The sequence below is a fragment of the Ailuropoda melanoleuca genome, chromosome 16 (assembly GCF_002007445.2).
Source record: "Ailuropoda melanoleuca isolate Jingjing chromosome 16, ASM200744v2, whole genome shotgun sequence".
Lineage (NCBI taxonomy): Eukaryota > Metazoa > Chordata > Mammalia > Carnivora > Ursidae > Ailuropoda > Ailuropoda melanoleuca.
In genome coordinates this window covers 64,175,832-64,193,790 of record NC_048233.1, presented here as the reverse complement: position 1 = coordinate 64,193,790, position 17,959 = coordinate 64,175,832, and the positions used below count along the sequence as shown (strand labels likewise).

The window sequence follows — 17,959 nt, the reverse complement described above, 5'->3', positions numbered from 1 at the left end:
TTTTTGGTAACTGGTTTCAAACTATTATATCTTCCCTGTTCCCCTTCGGCCCACCTCAGCCAGCTGCTCTTAAGAGCACTGTGTGAGCAAGGGCACCTGGGTGGCTCACTTGGTGTAGTGTCTGCCTTTGGCTCAGGTCATGATTCCAGAGCCCTGGGATCGAGCCCTGCATTGGGCTCCCTGCTCAGCAGAGAGCCTGCTTCTCCCTCTCCCTCTGCTGCTCCCCCTGCTTATGCTCTCTCTCTCTGTTTATGTCAAATAAATAAAATCTTAAAAAAAAAAAACCCAAACAAAAAACATTGTGTGAGCAAATATCACAACCGCCCAAAGTCTGGACTCTCAAACAGGAACAAGCAAGGTTTCTCCTGATCTCAGCGCAGGAGAGCTTCACTTGGACAACATTGTGACTGAGCAGTTTCGTGGGCAGTCTCATTTTCCACTGGCTTCCCATATGTTTCTGGTAATGGGTTCCCCGTCCTTCCTACAGAGCTAACTGTCCTTGCTGCCAGACCTTTAAATACAACAGGTCCAGGCGTTTTGCAGGGAGTTGCTTGATGGGACTCGTGTCAAATGCCCTGGATGAGCTGGGTCTTTTGGTTGTTCTGAAGAATGACTCCCAGGAGTGGTGGGGCCGTAATTAAAAGAACATGTGGAATCTGTGGGAGATCTCCAGCTCAGTCAGGTGGTGAAGGGTGTTTCCTTTCACAGCACTGCTCCCTGCCTGGGTGTCCTGAGCTCATCTCTGTTCTGGGGACTTATAGGTGTCGTGGGCTTTTGAAAAGAGAGGTTGTCTACAGTGGGTGGCTGGGAGGGGCTGAGGCATAGGGGTCACCCCTTCTGGGTGATCAGGGGGTAATGTGTTGGCTCTGGCAAGATAGTGAGTTCCCCAACGCTTTAACTATTCAAGGAGGCAAATAAATACCAACAATGCATCATGCTCGCAGAGTATCATGCAGGTGTAAGCCAGGCACTCTCTCCCAGCACTGCGGTCACACCATAGACTAGATCTTAGGCTCAGAGAGGGGACATGACATGTCAAAAAACTAGGATGAAGTAAAAGTGAGGTTCAAATCCAGGTCCGGATGATCACAAATCCTAAAATGGGGATCCCTTTACCCATGTGATAACAATGGGTGTAGTACAGATTCTGAGCTAGAGTAAAACCTTTAAAAAAGATTTTGGTGTCCTCTTTCTCCATATGTAATTTAAAATCAAAACAATTCCCCCGCTTCCATTCCATGGTGACTATTTTACTTTTTTGCCCTAAATATCAAGTCATATTTAACACTCTCCATCTCCCTCCCACCTCTTATTCATTCCCCTTCTGCTTATTTTGAGTACCTGCCTTGCTGAAGTCCTAATTCTGCTTAATCTTGGATCAGGTAAGTCAACATCATGCATAGAAGGCATGAGTTTTATCCTGTATTGGTTGCAGGGTACAAAGCTGGATAATTTCCCCACTAAGTTATCTTCCAACTCAAAGAGTCTGGGATCCTACAATTAAAAAAAAACCAAGGTACATCCTTCCATCCCGTGGTGATTTCTAATCTGAGAATTTGTAAATGCTTTTCAAATCTTCTCCTTATGGGGAATGGAGAAAGACGTATTAAGTAAGAGAAAAGACAAAATGTGAGCACAAATATCCACTAACACCTTGGAAAGAAAAGTACAGTAAGACAACGTGCTTTATTTCATATGCAAATTTGCCAAGAAAAAACAAACACAATTTCAACTAAGCTCAACAGACAAATGCAGCAAAGAAATGGTATCATTGCAAAGCTCTACCTGGCTCCGCTATTTAGATTTGCTCCATAGAGCACTGAATTTCAGAGGCTGAACAAAAACCAAAACCCATTCATTAATAATCCAGTGCATTCTGAACGGCACTTTATTGATATGAACAATGCAAAGTGAGAGTGTTCGGCGTACTGTGGTTTCATTTGTAAAATATATGGCTCCTGAAATTTTCATTTGGATTGCATAGTATAGTCCCCAAATCAGTTATTCCTTTTCTTACAATTTGGGCTCCTGATTTCATTTGATGGTGACAACTCTGAAATTTGGGTTTATAACACTGTTGATTCTTGAAAGTTAGCAATTTGCTCAGTCCCCATGGGGATATTGTGGGCACCTTACTAACTAGCTAAAGGTCACTGAGAAGGAAAACTGTGTAGCTTCATTAGAAGATAAGGACTGCAGTCTGTCTTTTCTAATTGTAAATGTTTCCAGAAAGAAGGGGACTTTGGTTTTCATGCGGCTGCATTCGGTTTTTAATTCGCCTACCTCTGATGAGGTAGAAAACGCGCTGAATGAGTGGTGGACCTTCATCTGTTGGGCTCTGTGTCTCAAGGATCCATCCTCCTTGACCGCGAGCTCTGTGAGGGGCAGGCACTGTGTCCTGCTCACAGCTGAATCCTCAGCACTTAGTACGGAGTCTGTGCATAGTAGGTACTCAGGAAAAGTTTGGTCAGCCAATGATGGACTGCATGGATGGCTATGTGGAAGGTTCTATCAGTGCTTCCCCTTCAGTTCCAGTTAAATGAAAGGTTAATGATCCGCAGGATAAAACTGTGCCCATAATGCATGCCCCTGGCAGAAACGCAGCGCAGCAGCCCTCCTAAAACCTTCGTTTCTGCTCACTTGTGGCATCTGATTTCTGGTCTTGGCCTTTGGTTTTTTCACCTGGACTCACTCTAAAGAACTGGTCCCCCAAGCACCGAAGGCTAGTTTGGGACCTGCCAGTTTTGGAGACATAATCTTAAATTTAAAAAGAAGCCAACTTTTGGTTTCCAAAACACCTGAATATCGATATATGAAGAAATTCGTGCAATTTGGCAGCCCTTTGTTTTCACAGTCTTAAGACTTTCCAGGCCCTTTCTCTTGATGCTACCCAACTTGACCTAGGAAATGGATTTCTCCAGGAGGATTCAAACAGCTTTTGGTTTTGCCATCATGAACCCTAGCAGAGTAGGGTGAAGCATGAATAACGTAATTCAACATCTGGCTTACTTGTAGACCCTATGTCCAAAATCCAACTGGTCCCATATGTCCTATAGGCAAGATATCTGGGTGGTAGCCCAAGTTTTCATTAGGTTGTGTTGACATCACTGGAGATACGGCCTCAAGGTGTGTGGCTCCCACGGGCCTTCTTGGTCTCCCAAAGTCCTTAGCTCCCAGGACTGAGGAGCTGGGTGATGGAGTGGGCACGCAGGCAAAAGCAAGCTCTCTTATATGTTTGGTGAGGGCCCATCAGATCCAGAGCAAGCTCATAGAGCGCATTTCACAGACCAGGTAACCCGAGTGCCTTTACCTTCAAGAGTTTGCCAGAGCTCTTTGGTTTGGAGGAGGGGTTGGCAATGAAACTATTCTGCTAATGAAACTTTATTTCAGTTCTAAGGAGTCGGATGGCCTCTCCTTCAATATGAGTTTGTCCACGTGCAAACGTGAACACTGAAATGTTGTTACAGTGAAGTGGCCAACTGTGCAAACCAGTATTTGCCCCAACCGTACCTGCAAGAGGTCATCGGAGACTCAAAGCAATTATGCCTCCTGCTAACCATCTGTGTACATTTTACAGGTAATTGACCATTGACAACTCGCTCACTAATGTTACCATTACTTGGTTCCACACTCCTTCCTAGGTACATTCTTGCTGGCTTCCAGTGGCCATCAGAGATCATGAGTTGGATGCATGACAGTGACTCAGAGAAGTCTAGAGATCGTCCTTTGGAATAAGTTTGCTCTCCTTTTTCTGAGGGGACCCCAGCAAGGAAAGGCTAGGGACTGCCATGCGTCTTTTCCAGCCCCTGGGTCTGTGTCTGTCTGCCATACCTGGGACTGAAGCAGGCACCACCACTTCCCTTCACTTGATCATTTCATTTGTCCTGAAGGTTAAGAGCAGCCAGAATCCAGGAGGAAAGAAAAAGCAAAGGGGCACACTGGTCCTGCTCTCTGCCATGGTGAGCGCCCCAGAATTTTGTGGAGGCTCCAAGTCTATTCCTCATCACCGCAGCAAGACAGTGGCTTTGGGGAATATTTTTTGTGCCTATGTGAGCCCTCTTTACAGAGTGGCAGAGAGAGGGGTAAAAGTTGCTCCTTCAGTGTCTAAGTACTTCTGAATACTTGCAGAGGGCTTCAGCAGACTTGGCTCTTGTGAGAAACAACACACTTATTGTCCAAGCCCCCCAAATCTCAATGGAGCTCCAAAACCCCAGGGTTGTGGCTCTCCATTAGGACGTGGGGACTCCTCTGAAACATTCAGAGTTGGTTTTTGTTTGTCTATTTTTGTTACAGGAGACAGGCTTTCTTACCTACACTCTAAGTCTCCTTGGCCTCAAGGCTACTTCTTACTCAATATTCTGTTCTCTTAGACCTTTGCTTTGCATACAGCCCACCCATCATGACCTCTGAGTCTTGACTGCTCAGTTTCAACATCTCTTGCTAATAGACTCTGTGTCGTAGTATTTCCAACAGAGAGAATCCAGTTGGCCTACCCCATGTGCTGAGTTACATTTTTTGTGCCTGGTTAGCCTATGAATTTGTGGCTCCTGGGTCAGATGGGTTTCCTGTCCAGTCAGCTTACATCAGAGGCAGAGCATGGATATAACACACGAATAGGTCTGAACATAAGGCAGACATCATGATCGCTGGGACTAGCAATGGCAGGGAAAGTAAGTGGTCTTGGAAGTTTGCGTCCATGACCAATGTCATCCTGGACCCTTTGGGAGCCACTGACCTGGATAGGACTTCCTTATGCTCCGAGAAGGGCCTATGACCAGACATTGGTTTATTCTGTCCTGGGACACCATCTGCTCCAAGAACACAGTCATAAATAGTTTGGAACTGCTCCCTTGGGGCCTGTGGATGGCCAGGGAGAAGTTCTTCTCGGCTCATGAGCTCGTGCCTCAGGCTGGGATGGCTTCTGAGACCACAAGGGCTTTAATAACTCACAGCGGGTACTACTGTTCGGTTGGGGTATGAGGGGGATTCCATCTCAACATAGGGAGCAGGTAGGATGAGAAGCAGGCAGGTTTTGGGGTATGAAAACCTTTGCTTTTTATTTTACAATAAAAAATTCTAAGAGCATGTGAATGCTCTGTTCCCAGCGAAGGCCCGGACATAGGAAGTTAATTAGAAAGCCAAGCATTAGGTGTCAACAGCTACAGTCAGAGCTCCCGTTTGGTACTTTGTCTTTGTCTGCCTAACGCCTAACGTGTGCGTGATGTGGTTGGTGGGGAGCGTGAGTCCGGGTTTTCTACTCGGAGGGACAGCACATGTGCACGTGCTCACATGGCCTCCGCATCGTCAACAACAGCAGCAACAACAACATGGCTCCGATGGGGCTGGCCTTTGTGGGCAGTTCCAAACTTAGGACCATCTTCCTTTTTTTATTTTATGGAGTATTTTTTTTTAAATTTTATAGAATATGTGACAAATTAGTCCAGTGGATAGAAGGAGCTAAAATATTTCACTAGGAAAGACCAAATTATGCAGCTAATACTTTAGTAAGAATACCTTCAAACATACTTTTCAAAGCCTTTTCTGACACAGTCTACCATGTTCTCCTCATGCCCACCATGGAAGGGAGGAAGGGCAGATGTCATACTCATTTCATAGATGAGGAGTCAGAGAAGGGTTTAAAGTGAGCTGCCTAAGGCCTTGACTATTTACCCCTTTTTCAGAATTTCCAGACCAGAGAATGATACTCTGATTCTGTTTGATACAAACCTTCTCTCAGTTTGTATGTGGGCAGGGGTGATTTAGACACAAGGAAGAGATGGGGGAAGTGGGGTGAGGTCACAGTTAATTTATGGAAAATACACTGATGGCCTCCCTCTATAATTTATAAAAGTCTGGCCAAGGTCAGAGAATGAAAACAATCAATTTCTAGATTTCATTATATAATGGCTTTCACTGAAGTATGGGTTTGACCTATGGAGACAAATTCTGCCATATCACAAATTTCCCTATCTTTGAAACCTGCAAAATCAAAGCAACTTAACATTGTCTAAAAGAATTTGTTTCTGGCGCTACTAATTCTATTTCCTAAATATTCCTTTCCAGAAGCCCCCTACCTTTTAGCATTACCATAGGCTAGGATTCTATTCTGTAACCATTCACCTTAAGAAATCAAGAGACCTTTCAATTCTCAGGACACTAACTTATTATATTCAGAAGGGTGGAGCCACAAAAATATCAATTTCACTTGAAACTAATTTTGTTTCCAAAGGCTCTATAGAGAGGCCCATCAGTTCCCTCATCCATGCACGTGTGTGGCCGTGAGCGACATTAATAGCACCTGAGCTCGGATCATGCAATTCAATTTACAAGTATTAATTGTCTGCTGAGCAAGATGTGGTGCTACCTGGACCTTGGCCAGAAATTGCACTTAGACTCAGAATCGATGGTACTGGTACTGGGATGGCATGTGGTTGAGGCAGCACTGGCCCGTCCACCAGGGTTTCAAATGCGTGCGTTCCCACCTGATGTACCTGTCAAGCCTGACCTCTCTCCTCTCTGTGGCAGTGTCCATAGGGATTGCTCACCGGCTGCATGGTGTCCTAGGAGCGCCAGTCAACTCCAGTCCTAAGAACATTCCTTCCTTTTGAAGGTTCTGCCCACTTACACTCCTCCTCTGGGTATTAGCCCCCAACAAAGGCTCTTACCAAAAAGGTCAGTCCAGGGGCCAGGCCGGTCTCACATGACTCTGCCTTCTTGGTGACAGCTGATTGGATAGGCACATGACCCATAGGCAGACGAACTGGACCAATCAGACTCTCAAGATTTGGGCACAGAGGGGTGGGTACAGGAAAGAAAAAATGGTGCGGAGTGGGTCCTGGGATGGATTTTCAGCTGCATATACAGTAATGAGAAAACAGAGAACGCTAGGAGGCCAAGGGAAGCAAGAGAGCTGAGCAGACATGAAGAGAGAAACAGAGAGGAAAGTCCCTATGGAGAGAGGATGAGAGAGAAAGCAAGAGTGAGCTGGCTGTCTCCAGCCCTTTCCCATATGGGAGCTGTGTTTAGTTTCTGTGAAATGGTCCTGTGTTCTCTCCATCACCCCCCACACTTTAGAGCAAGTCTGAATATGTTTCTAGTCCTTGCAAAGGTCTTTGACTAGATACCTGGACTCAATGGGAGAATTTCATCTCTAGCACTCGGACCTGAGTCAGTTACTGCTCCAAACGAAATCACTCCATTTCCCTAAGAGTGTTTGGCTGTACTACGTAAGCAAGATCCAAACTACTTTCTGGTGTTTGGTAGAAGGAACAGATTAAGCTTAAATTATGTTCTCAAACTTTATAAATAATATCTGTTATTGTATTCATTAAAGATTGATCGCCTGAGTAGAAAAAGGTGTCTTATGCAGAAAAAAGAAATTTATTTATCTACAATGTTTAAATTTTTGATCATTTCTTTAATTTCTGCCTGTTAGAGAAGTATTTCTTTACATCAGGTATTTAAATGCCTGTCTTCCTCCATCTGTACTCTGATTTTTTTTTTAAGTCACAAATCTAACAATTTCCTATCCATTTTTCCATCAAGACTACTCAGAAACTACATGCCCTTCTGCTGAATCCTTAAATTAACAAACGTGCAACATAACTTCCAGGACCAGAGAACTGATTCTTACCTAACCCACCCAGTCTCAGTGGGCCCAGGCGGCCACAGCGACGTACCACAGACTGGGTGGCTTTTAAACCACAGAAATGTATTTCTCACACTTTCAGAGGCTGGACGTCCAAGATCAGGGTGCCAGCGGGGTCGGGGTCTGGCGAGAACCCTCTTCAGAGTTGAAAGACTACTGACTTCCTACTGTAGCCTCACGTGGCAAAAAAGAGGGCAAGAGGGCTCTCTGGGATCCCTTTTATGAGGGCACTAATCCCATTCATGAAGACCCCGCCCTCATGACTTAACTACCCCCCCCAAAGTCCCACCTCCTAATACCATCACGTTGGGGGTAGGATACAACATTAAGTCTATAGCACACCCTGAAAGAGAGAACTTCCGGCTCTGTGGGTAACCACTGCCATCTCAGATCCTAGGACCAGGGCACACGGGAGACTTTCAGCCTCCTGCACACGGGGTTGCCTCCCCCAACACAGAACACAGAATCTGCTGCCTCGTCATGACAGGCTGTCAGGGCCTCCCTGCCTTCTTGTTTGGATCCACGGCACGGAGAGAGGAACACACCCCGGCAGTCTTGAACAGCAGTTGAGGAGAACACCATTTCCTTGATGGCGCTCTCTGGAAAAAGCCCAAATGCATTTCTTTTCAGGAATGCAGAAAACTCACATCGAAACAAGTTCTGAAAAATGTTTATTATGCCACAAACGCATCGTCCTCTATACACTTTATCTGAAGTCCTTTACATATCCAATCATCTTTTTCTTCACGAGAATGTAGAGCGTCCCTCATATGACCCTGGTCTACTGTTTAAACTTCCTAGCAGTTCAAGAAACGCGTCACAGACAAGCGTGCAGGCAGCGTGGTGAAATGAAAAGCAAGTTGAATCATGAATCAGCAGGCTTGAGCAGGAATCCTCGAGCAGGTTGCTCCACTTTTCTGGACTTCTGATTCCTTCTCCAAGACTGCCAAGGTCCTTTGTGGCTTCTTCAACAGTCTGGAGGGTCATGAGGAACGTTGAGCCTCTGAGCTCTCATGGAACTCTATTTTCACTTCCATGAGGCACTTCTGCCCATCTGCTTTTGCTCAGTCAGCTGTCCAGGCATCTGTCCCCTCCACGAGGTTGGGAGACTCTTCAGAAAAGGGACCACATATTAGTCACAGAAAATCTAACAATGGCCGCTGTCTCCCTGGTGCTGGAAAACACATGAACAGATTGATTTCTTTTCAACTTACGGTTTTCCTCCCATCTACTTTTCTTAAACCTGTGGTGTCTAGCTTACAAGCACGTCTGATTTAGCACGCTATATTTTTAGTCGTCTCAGTTGACTAACTCAATACTTCCTGGGGTTCCGCAAAGACCGCAATGGTTTGTTTCTCCTTTCTTGTAGCAAGCTGGAGCCCCACCATGGCAAACTGTAGCCTCCTTCTCTGTAAGTCACCGGAACATCCAAAGCTCGGACACTGTCTTTGAAGCATCTATTTTAATCACATTAAGGTCTTGAAACTTCATTTTCATATACAGGATTTCCAGGCATTTACCAAGTAGACAAAGTACTGGGTTGATATCATTGCACTGATGAAATATTAATATTATTGATAAGGCGGGACAATGTGGCTGACTTTATCAGACTCATACCATTTGCATGAAAAGGCTGAGTTTCTTTGGCTCTTTGTTCATTCAAGTGCATTGAATACCTATTTGGATAGACTTAGGCATTGTGTTAATCTGTCAATAAAATCTTGCACCATCCACAGTGTTTCACAAGCTGATTTAGGTTTTGGACTACAACAACTGGCCATTGGTAGAAATATACCATATATACACATGGAAATTACAAAAATACATTTTATTTATAGCTGATTTTTTTTAAGTAACAAAAAACTAACACTATGAAAGATCAACCAGCATACCAAAAGGACACTACCTAATATCATCTGAACAAGAGACTTGTCTGGGGGATTCCATGACACATCATCTCTGGAACTTTCCAGAAAGGGCAATTTGCCATTGGGAAATAAAAACAGCTTCTTTGAAAAGTCTGTGCTTTGACAGTTTGAATCTCCCATTCTAATCCGTTCCACTCCTACTCTTCTCTCAACTTTTAAGTTTCCACCTTCTCTCAGTAAAGACCAAAGAAACTCATGAGGAAAATGGCAAGATGGGCTCAGAAGGCATGGACACAGCTGAAGCTAGATGGGTCATGGGTGAAGGCAGGACAGGACCTCGTTCTCCAACAGACACCAAGGAAGACCCCAACAGCGTTGGTGAGGGAGCCAGAGTGTTCCCTCCCCGGGGCCCCCTGAAGTCGGTGGCCATTTTGCTTAGGCGTTGACAGCAGCTGGAGCCTCAGGGCTGCGAGGCAGTGTCCACCCAGAGCTCTGGAGACCGACTCGCCCCGTCGGGTAGTGTGATCTGCCACATGGTGGTCCTAGAGTCAGCAAATGTCCTCCCGCGTCCAGTGACTGTGGGGGTGGGGAGGGAGGGAACTGGCAGACTCCATACACTTTTAAAAATGGTATTTACATTTAAACGTAAATCAACAGATTTTCTACATTCAGAAGCTTCTATAAACAGAGGCCAGAGCTGGGGGAGACGGGGATTCACTATTTCTGCTCCGAACAGGCATCAGTTCCTTCTTCCTTCCGTGTCACGCGGCAGCGCATGCCGGACGTCGCTGTTGAAGAGACAGAGGTTTTCCTGTAAACGCTGATGTTTCTAGCATCTCCAAGAAGAGAGAAGCTTTGTTCTCAGGCCACCTTCATTGCCAGGCAAAAAAAATCCTCTAATATACGACTGTTTTTCTTTTGTAGGATCCTAAAAGCTCTTAGCACCGATTCTCTTTCAGTGAGATCTGACCTTGCAGGGCGCTCTAGTTCCAAAACGACAACACCTTTTCAAAAACCTGTCAGCCCAAACCCACCATTCCCCCTCCATCTTCTCTCTTCCTCGGCCATTGTTTAATGAACGGAAGGAAAAAAGAGTCAGGACTATTTATAGGTGTAGTCACGGACAGTACTGATTTTCATCCAATTCATCTGACTTTGAATCTGAACCTTTAAAAGCAAAGGACTCTAGTTTCTTGGCTGGAGTCAATGCCTCCTTTACAGCCCGGAGGCGATCTTAACGATTGCGGTCACGGCTGAGCGAGAGAGAGTGCAGTCTGGCGCTTAACCTTACCGGCAGCCTGCTTTGCCTTTAATGCAGAAACAGAGTTAACATGCACAACTCACCGAAGACAGAGCAGTGTTCTCCCCCTTCTGGTGACTTATTAAAATGTGGCATTGGACAGGGATCTGCAGATCCGCGAGTGTCTCTTGTGACTAAGGCTCCATAGGGAAATAACACCCACAGTTCAAACATTTAACGTCACAGAATAGCAAACATAGGGTCCCCAGGGACTTCTCGATGCACAGTCAGCTGAAGAAGCCAAGAATCCAGTTGGTCCAAAGTCTCCTCTGTCGCCCAGAAGCCCCACTGTTCACCTTTTCAGAGGGCGAGAGAGACTCCCACGTGGTCTATGCCTCAAGTCCCAGCAGGTCAGGCCGAGCCACCGGAAAACGGTGTCCTCGGAGTCTGGAAGTTCCAGGGGGCTGAGGTGTTAGACCTGGAACTCAAACATGTCTGTCTGTTTCTTGGCCAGCTTGGCCACCTCTTCCCGGATGGCCTTCACGAGGGCCGCGGTGGAGATGTTGGTCAGGGGCGCGTCCGCCGGGTCGTTCTCGGCCAGGCTCTGCTGCGAGGCCGCCGTGGACGGCCCCGGGGCCTGCTCCAGGCTGGGGTGCATGCCTGCCGGCTGGCTGTACTGCCGAGGGAGTCTGGAGGGAGAGTTCTGCTGATAACGGGACCGGGGGTAAGCCTCGATGTACCCCGGGAGGGGGACCTGCACAGGGCGTCGGGAGAGAAAGGAAAGGGCCGGGGATTAGGAAGGGGCTCGAGTCAGGGGACACGCTTGATACTGGACACAGGGGGCAGATTGAAGACGAGGGAAGAGATTCAGAAGAAAATGCGGACCTTGCACCATTTTACACATATCAAACCTGGAATCTGTTTGTTTAGAAAACAGGTAATTTGGACTCACTTGCTGGGTGGATGAATGAAATAGGGGTTTTGAACTTTTTACCGACAGGTCACTGCGAACAGTGAAGGAGACCTGTGCTAAAGGGCTTTCCACACGTTATTTCATTTGACTCTCAAAGCAACAACCTAGCAGGCAGATACTGTCATCCTTATTTTACAGAAGAGGACACTGAAGCAAAGAGTGCCACAGTCTTAGGTGACATGGTTAACAGGCTGCTGAGACACGCTTGGAGCAGGTCTGTCTGGCGCCAAGGGCTGGGACTTAGTCACTGCACTGTTTTGGATCTGGAATGTGATCTGGGCTCCTTGAAAAATTTCTCTCTTTTTATTAAATGTGGAAGACACAAACTTCGATGCTTACATATACGGATGCTTCTAGTACTAAGGACACGTCAATGATTTGGAATTCAGGATTAACTTTCCCACAGAAACAGTGCTACACGTGGGGATGCTGTTCCACAGGAACCCACAAGAGGCCTTCATATCCCATGATGCTAGCTGGAACCTGCGGGATGGGTACCTGTGGACAATGAAGGCACAGGGTGCTGTGGGGAAGGGACACGTGTGGGGAGTCAGGCGGCTTTCTGGGAGACGCAGCTTAGCGGGGTCTGGAAGATGAAGAGGCTGTTGCCAGGAAGACAAGGGGGGAGGGGTCTTCCAGCAGAGGAAATGCAAAGGCAGAGGCATGGGGATGCATAGAGGATGGTGTACCCAGGAAGCTTCGAAGAGTTCAGACTGATCAGAGAGGGTGTACGGGGTGTGGGAGAAGCTCAGGGAAGACAGACAGGCAGGGCCGGATCAGAAATGAATGCCAGGCTATGGAGTTCAGTTTTCTATGGCACGCTTCTGAGAAATACGGCATGTGCCCGTGGAGTAGGATGGGGTTGGGTGATGAGTCAGAAATTTTGGACGGGTGACTGCATAGCAGGAAAGCAGCCTCCCTCACTCCCCGCCTGAGATGTCCTGACAACCCTCCAAGCAGGCAGCTCTCTGAGATGCACGCCTGATGCCTGGCCTGTGGGAGCATCAGTGGGCATCAGGCGGGGGAGGGGCCTGTATTTTAGAAAGGACGCTCTGGAGGTAGACCTACTGGAGGTCGAGAGAGTTCTGAGGCTATGTCCACGGGCTAAGGGAGGGCTGGGGAAGACCCGAGTGAGGGAAGAGGTAACAGGATGGATGTCCCAAAGGCTGGGGCTTTAGTTTCCCAAGACCTGGCAAAGACAAAGTAGCAAATGGGTGCTAATGGGTTTTCTACACAAGGGCTGTACATATTTCCCTTGCATCGTAGAGGAAAACCAGAGTCGAACTGTCTGTGTCCTTGGGCCGCAAGTGCTGGGAATGCACAAGGGATTGTGGGGAAACAGAACCCAGGCCAGGACAGGGGACCAACACATCAGGTCTCAGCTCAAATGTCTTTTCTTCCAGGACACCCTCCCCTGCCCTATATTAGCCAAGGGCTCCTTATAAGATGCTTCCACGCGGTTTTTCTAGAGTCAGTCATCACTCATCACATCATCACCGGTCTCAGGCCATCAACTTCGTAAGGCAGAACTGCGTTTTGCTTGCTCGTCACTGTGCACCAGTGCCCAGCATTATTCATGGTACACAGCAGGGAGTCTCTCAGAACTTGGGGTTCTGGGGAACACAGTTTGAAAATCACTGAAGGATGCCCAGGGGCTGCCATATGTTTGTGAGGGAAGCTGTCCTGTCCCCTTTGCCTGCATTTCAAGTTCAGCTGAGCGGAGGGTCAGTGCTCAACTCTTGAGACCCCTCAGCTCTGTGGGGTCAGTGTCTTGGTGCCAGTGGCTGGCACAGGCAAGGATGTGGAGACGATGAGGAGATGAGAAACTCTTTCTCCCCTAATGGTAGATCCAGGCTGGAGCCATCACATCTTGTTGGCCAAAATTCAGGTCTGGCAAACACCACTCCTTCCCCAGGCAGTGCCCAAGGCAGGCATCACCCATGGGTCACAGCACACCGCTCCCAACCCTTCTCCCGCCAGCACCAGGATGACACCTACTTGTCAAGCGTAGGCGGAGGTGATTTTCTCTGAGCTAGCTCCTGATGTCTGGACACCTGGGGCCAGGATGGTCAGACACCGCAAAGGATGGTGGGGGTTTTCTCCTTCTCACATGGGTGTGGAAGTGGATGTCACCCCTGCCCCAGTTTCTCAGGCTGACAACTGGTCTCTCTGAGCTTCCAGCACTTTCTTTCGCGTGTGAGAAAGCCCCTGTGCTCCCCACTGTGGTTCCTGGCTACTGTGCTCCATGCACGGACACGCCATCCCGCTTAACTGGTAACTGGGCCCCAGGAAAGACCCACTTAGGCTGTGGCGATCATGAGTCTCTTTAAAACAACTAACAGAAAACGGACTCCCCTTCACACCGAGAGGGGTGGACCCTGAATGGCTGAATCATCCTGTTAGGAAGGTTGGGTTTTGATTTGTTGGGTTCCTGTTCCCTCATCTTGATGGCAATACAAACCCCAAAGGCATCTGGAAGTGGCCAGTAGCCCAGCTAAGCTATCATCTGTGTCTTGAGGGCAAGGGCCAAAGTTTTAGAAAATACTTCCGTGGACTCCTGCAGAGTACCCAGTGGGAACTTTCCATGCAGAGGGTGAACTGACAAAGCCGTAGGTCTACTGCCTAACTGTCACAAGTTAAGTATCATCTATTTTCTGAAAAGCACACATTGTGTTTAGACTGGGAGTGGAATTATGGAGTCAAGGAAGCTCTAAATTGATCAACTCATACCCAGTGATTTCAGCTGTTTAAAATAGCCGAGCACGACAAAAGAAGCAGAAAAAGGTCCACAAACAACCAAAACAGATGCCATAAAGTCTCATGTTAAGGTTTGCAGACTTCACAATAGGGAATCCCTACAGTTACCCTTAAAGCTTATTTACTCCAACTTGACAAACAATTCTAATGAGCTCGGACAGGCTTCATCTGCGGATAACAGCCCATTAGGAAAAGCATACATAAGGGTGAGTGTATCTGTGGACCTGGGGACGCTGACAGCACAGAAGGTCTGGTTGGGAGCAAGGACAAAAAAAGAAAAACCATATTGAGCCTTGTAGTAACTCTAAAAAATACAGTGTGATGTAGGGGCAATCACCCTAACATCAGAGCCCATCTTACAAATGTCATTTTACTATAGAACGGCGTAACGATGAGGCTGAATCATTTGTTAGAGACAAATTAAATTATGTTCCTCTTTTAAAGAAGGAGGGAAGGGTATAATTCATTCCAGATTTTTTCTTTAAATGCAAGACAGCATATATTTAAGTGCTTTGAAAATTAAAAGGATAAGCTTTGCTCATCAGGAAAATTAATATACGTAGAATAGCTTTACCCCAGGGGTGGTGTTCAGACGTGGCATCACCGTGATAAGAATATTCACCAACGCCAAGGCTAAGTTGAACGTGTGGAGGTAGAAAGTACGGACTCCGGGGGTTTGGACAGAGAGAAGAGATGACCCGGGCCTTGGGCATCAACATGTCTGCTAAATCTAGGCTACATTTCAAATGTTGAGAAACCCTAAAATGACACACAGCTCCAGGGGCCCCTCAGGTTGAGCCTGGGAGACAACCTGCCTTTCTTATCCATGGTGGCTGGTCTCACAGAGGGAGGGGGGCAACCCACACTAGGGGCCATCATTGTGCTATTTTTGTTTGCTTGATTTTTTCACTTAGCAGCCCTTGACAGGTGACTCAGAGGCAGGTTTGGGTGTGACTATCCAGGTTCAGTTGGTTGCTGCCTCCCTTTGGTGTAGGCTAGGCCAGGTCCACTGCGCCATATATTCCTACTCACGACGGAGGATGGAACCAGGGGATCATGACAAGACAGTCCTTTGCTGGAAGTCCAGCAGAATGCCTTTAGGATCCGCATGCCACGTAATTCAATCTTGAGTTTCTAAAACTATACTTTCTGGTATTTCATCTAAAATTTGTATAGAATTTTAAAGCTAAAAGGAACACAGGGCGCCTGGGTGGCTCAGTCGGTTAAGCATCTGCCTTTGGCTCAGGTCATGATCCCAGGGTCCTGGGATCGAGCCCCCTACTGGGCTCCCTGATCAACGGGGAGTCTGCTTCTCCCTCTCCTTCTGCCCCTCCGCCTGGCTCATGCTCTCTCTCTCCCTCTCAAATAAATAAATAAAATCTAAAAATAAATAAATAAATAAGTAAAAATAAAAGGAACAAAATTAATAAAGGCTTTGGAGCCAGCAGGTTTGAAATTTGGCCTGAGCACCTTCCTTCAGCTGTGTGGCTTTAGACAGTTCAGTCACCTGACTCGGTCTTAGTTTCCACTTCATGGGAATCATAACACCTACCAGACAGGGTTGTTGTGAAGATTAAATAATATAAATAAAACATCTAACATGGTGACTGGGACATAGAAAACACTAAAAAAATGATAGTTATAGTACAAATTTATTTGATTAAGGTCACCCCGCTAGGAAGAGGGGTGCCTGGAAGGCAGGTCTCAAGTCCCTCTATCAAAAGACATCCCACCTGACCACACTGTCTCTCCTAGAATGGCCGACCTTAACCCCCTGGTTGGTGGGAAGCGGGCTGAAATAACAAAACACTGTCTCAACCTCTCACCCATTTTCTCCCTCAAATGTGTCCAGCAGGGAATAAGATTGTGAGGGAATCAGCAAGGGTCTCACCGAATCGGCCCACTGGCTTGGGAGCTCATTCTCTCCTGCATAGGACATCCAGGCCTGGTTCCTGTAGGACGAGGGAGGCGTCGGGATGAAATAGCCGGTAAAGCCGGGTCTGTTGGCAGCTGGAATGGCGAACACTGCCGGCACCGTATTACCTGGCGTGGAGGAGACGGATGGGGAAGATTAGCCCAGCACCCTACCTCCTGGGCTGGCATGTGCACAAGCTGGGGGAAGCTGGGAAACAGAGGGGAACTCTGGCATGGGGGGAGGGGGTGATGATGAGCGGTGCAGACCTCCACCTGCAGCCCTAGCCCCGCCCACCTGTGCAGTCCTCTGCCGTGATGAAGCAGACCTGGTTTTCTAGAGAAATGATGGCTCAACTCCCCTCGCCAATCCCCCATCCCCGTCCCAACACCCCTGACCTCCTGCAAGAAGGGACACCTCAGTGGACAGATATTTTCCTCCCAGGGTAGAGGTATATTTAAAAAGGCAAGAAAAGGAACCAAAAGGAATGGATTCCACTGATGAGATTTCTGGACACAGTGAATGCTTTAGTAAGTGTTGGCAACCCCGTGTTTGCAGTTTTAGCCTCAAAGGTATGCTTTGAAAAGCCTCAAAAAACCAATTAGGGTATGGATAAATCTCGATGTTCATTTCAGCACTGTTTGTAGTAGCAAAAAATTGGAAACAACCCACATGCCCTTCCTCAGGGGAAAGGATAAACTGTGGCATATCATATCATTGACACCATATGGCAGTTTACACAGACGAACTAAATCTCCATGTACCTACCCATCTTGAACACAAGGCTGAGTCAAGAAAACAAATGCAGAAGGAGACGCATAGTTTGACATCACTTGTATACGTGTAAAATGCCAACAGTGTTAATATACACGATTGCATATACATGCATATGTAGCAAAACAGTTCAAACCCTCCATGTAGGGATTTGAGAAGATACCCTGACTATAACACGTATCTTCCTGTTTTGTCATATTTCAGATTTTTTAAAGAAATAGAACAGTAGCTCTTCTAGCCAGGGCTACTGAAGTCCAACCCGCAGCTGCCTCGATTGCTGAGGATGGCAGGTAGCAGGTGGCGAGTGTGAATCTGGGGGGTGGAGGAGTGCAAAGAGCACACACAGCACGGGGCGGAGGGGCTGGGGTGCATCGCCGGCTTTTTTTCAGGCGTTTCTCCTTTTGCCCACCTGAGTAATTTAAAGCCGACTGATCCAGCTGCGCCACGGACACGGGGCCTCTGGCCACCTGTGCGAAGGAGGCGCTGTCGTGCAGCTGGGCCGGCTCGGGCCCCGCGGACTCCGCCATCCTGGTCTTGCTGCCCACGTCCGACGTGGACCTGGGGGGAGCAGAGGGGCTGCGTTAGCTGCTCCCCACTCCCGCCGCCGCACCACCCATTAGTTCCCTCCGCCTGTCACTTTGGGGTTACCTCTGCGAGCCCCGAAGGCCTCCAAGCCCCACGGGGGTGGGGTCCTCAGGCCAGGATTTGCCCCCCAATTACAAAGGAGGCCAGGGCACCCAGACCCGGAGCAGCCGTCGTGGTGGCCCAAGCTGGAGTCATTTTTAGA

The 17,959-nt window shown here is 47.6% G+C and overlaps 1 protein-coding gene across 1 annotated transcript in view; it reads right to left on the bottom strand.

Moving 5' to 3' along the window:
• Positions 1-1,675: 1,675 nt before the first annotated feature.
• KIAA1549L (KIAA1549 like) overlaps positions 1,676-17,959 on the bottom strand; it is a 266,547-nt gene continuing 250,263 nt past the window's right edge. Inside the window, exons 20-22 of the mRNA XM_034645358.1 lie at positions 17,582-17,730; positions 16,378-16,529; positions 1,676-11,510 (exon numbers count right to left, since the gene is read on the bottom strand). Coding sequence (XP_034501249.1) covers positions 11,229-11,510; positions 16,378-16,529; positions 17,582-17,730 — 583 coding nt within the window. The 3' untranslated portion in view covers positions 1,676-11,228. The remainder of the gene's footprint in view (positions 11,511-16,377; positions 16,530-17,581; positions 17,731-17,959) is intronic.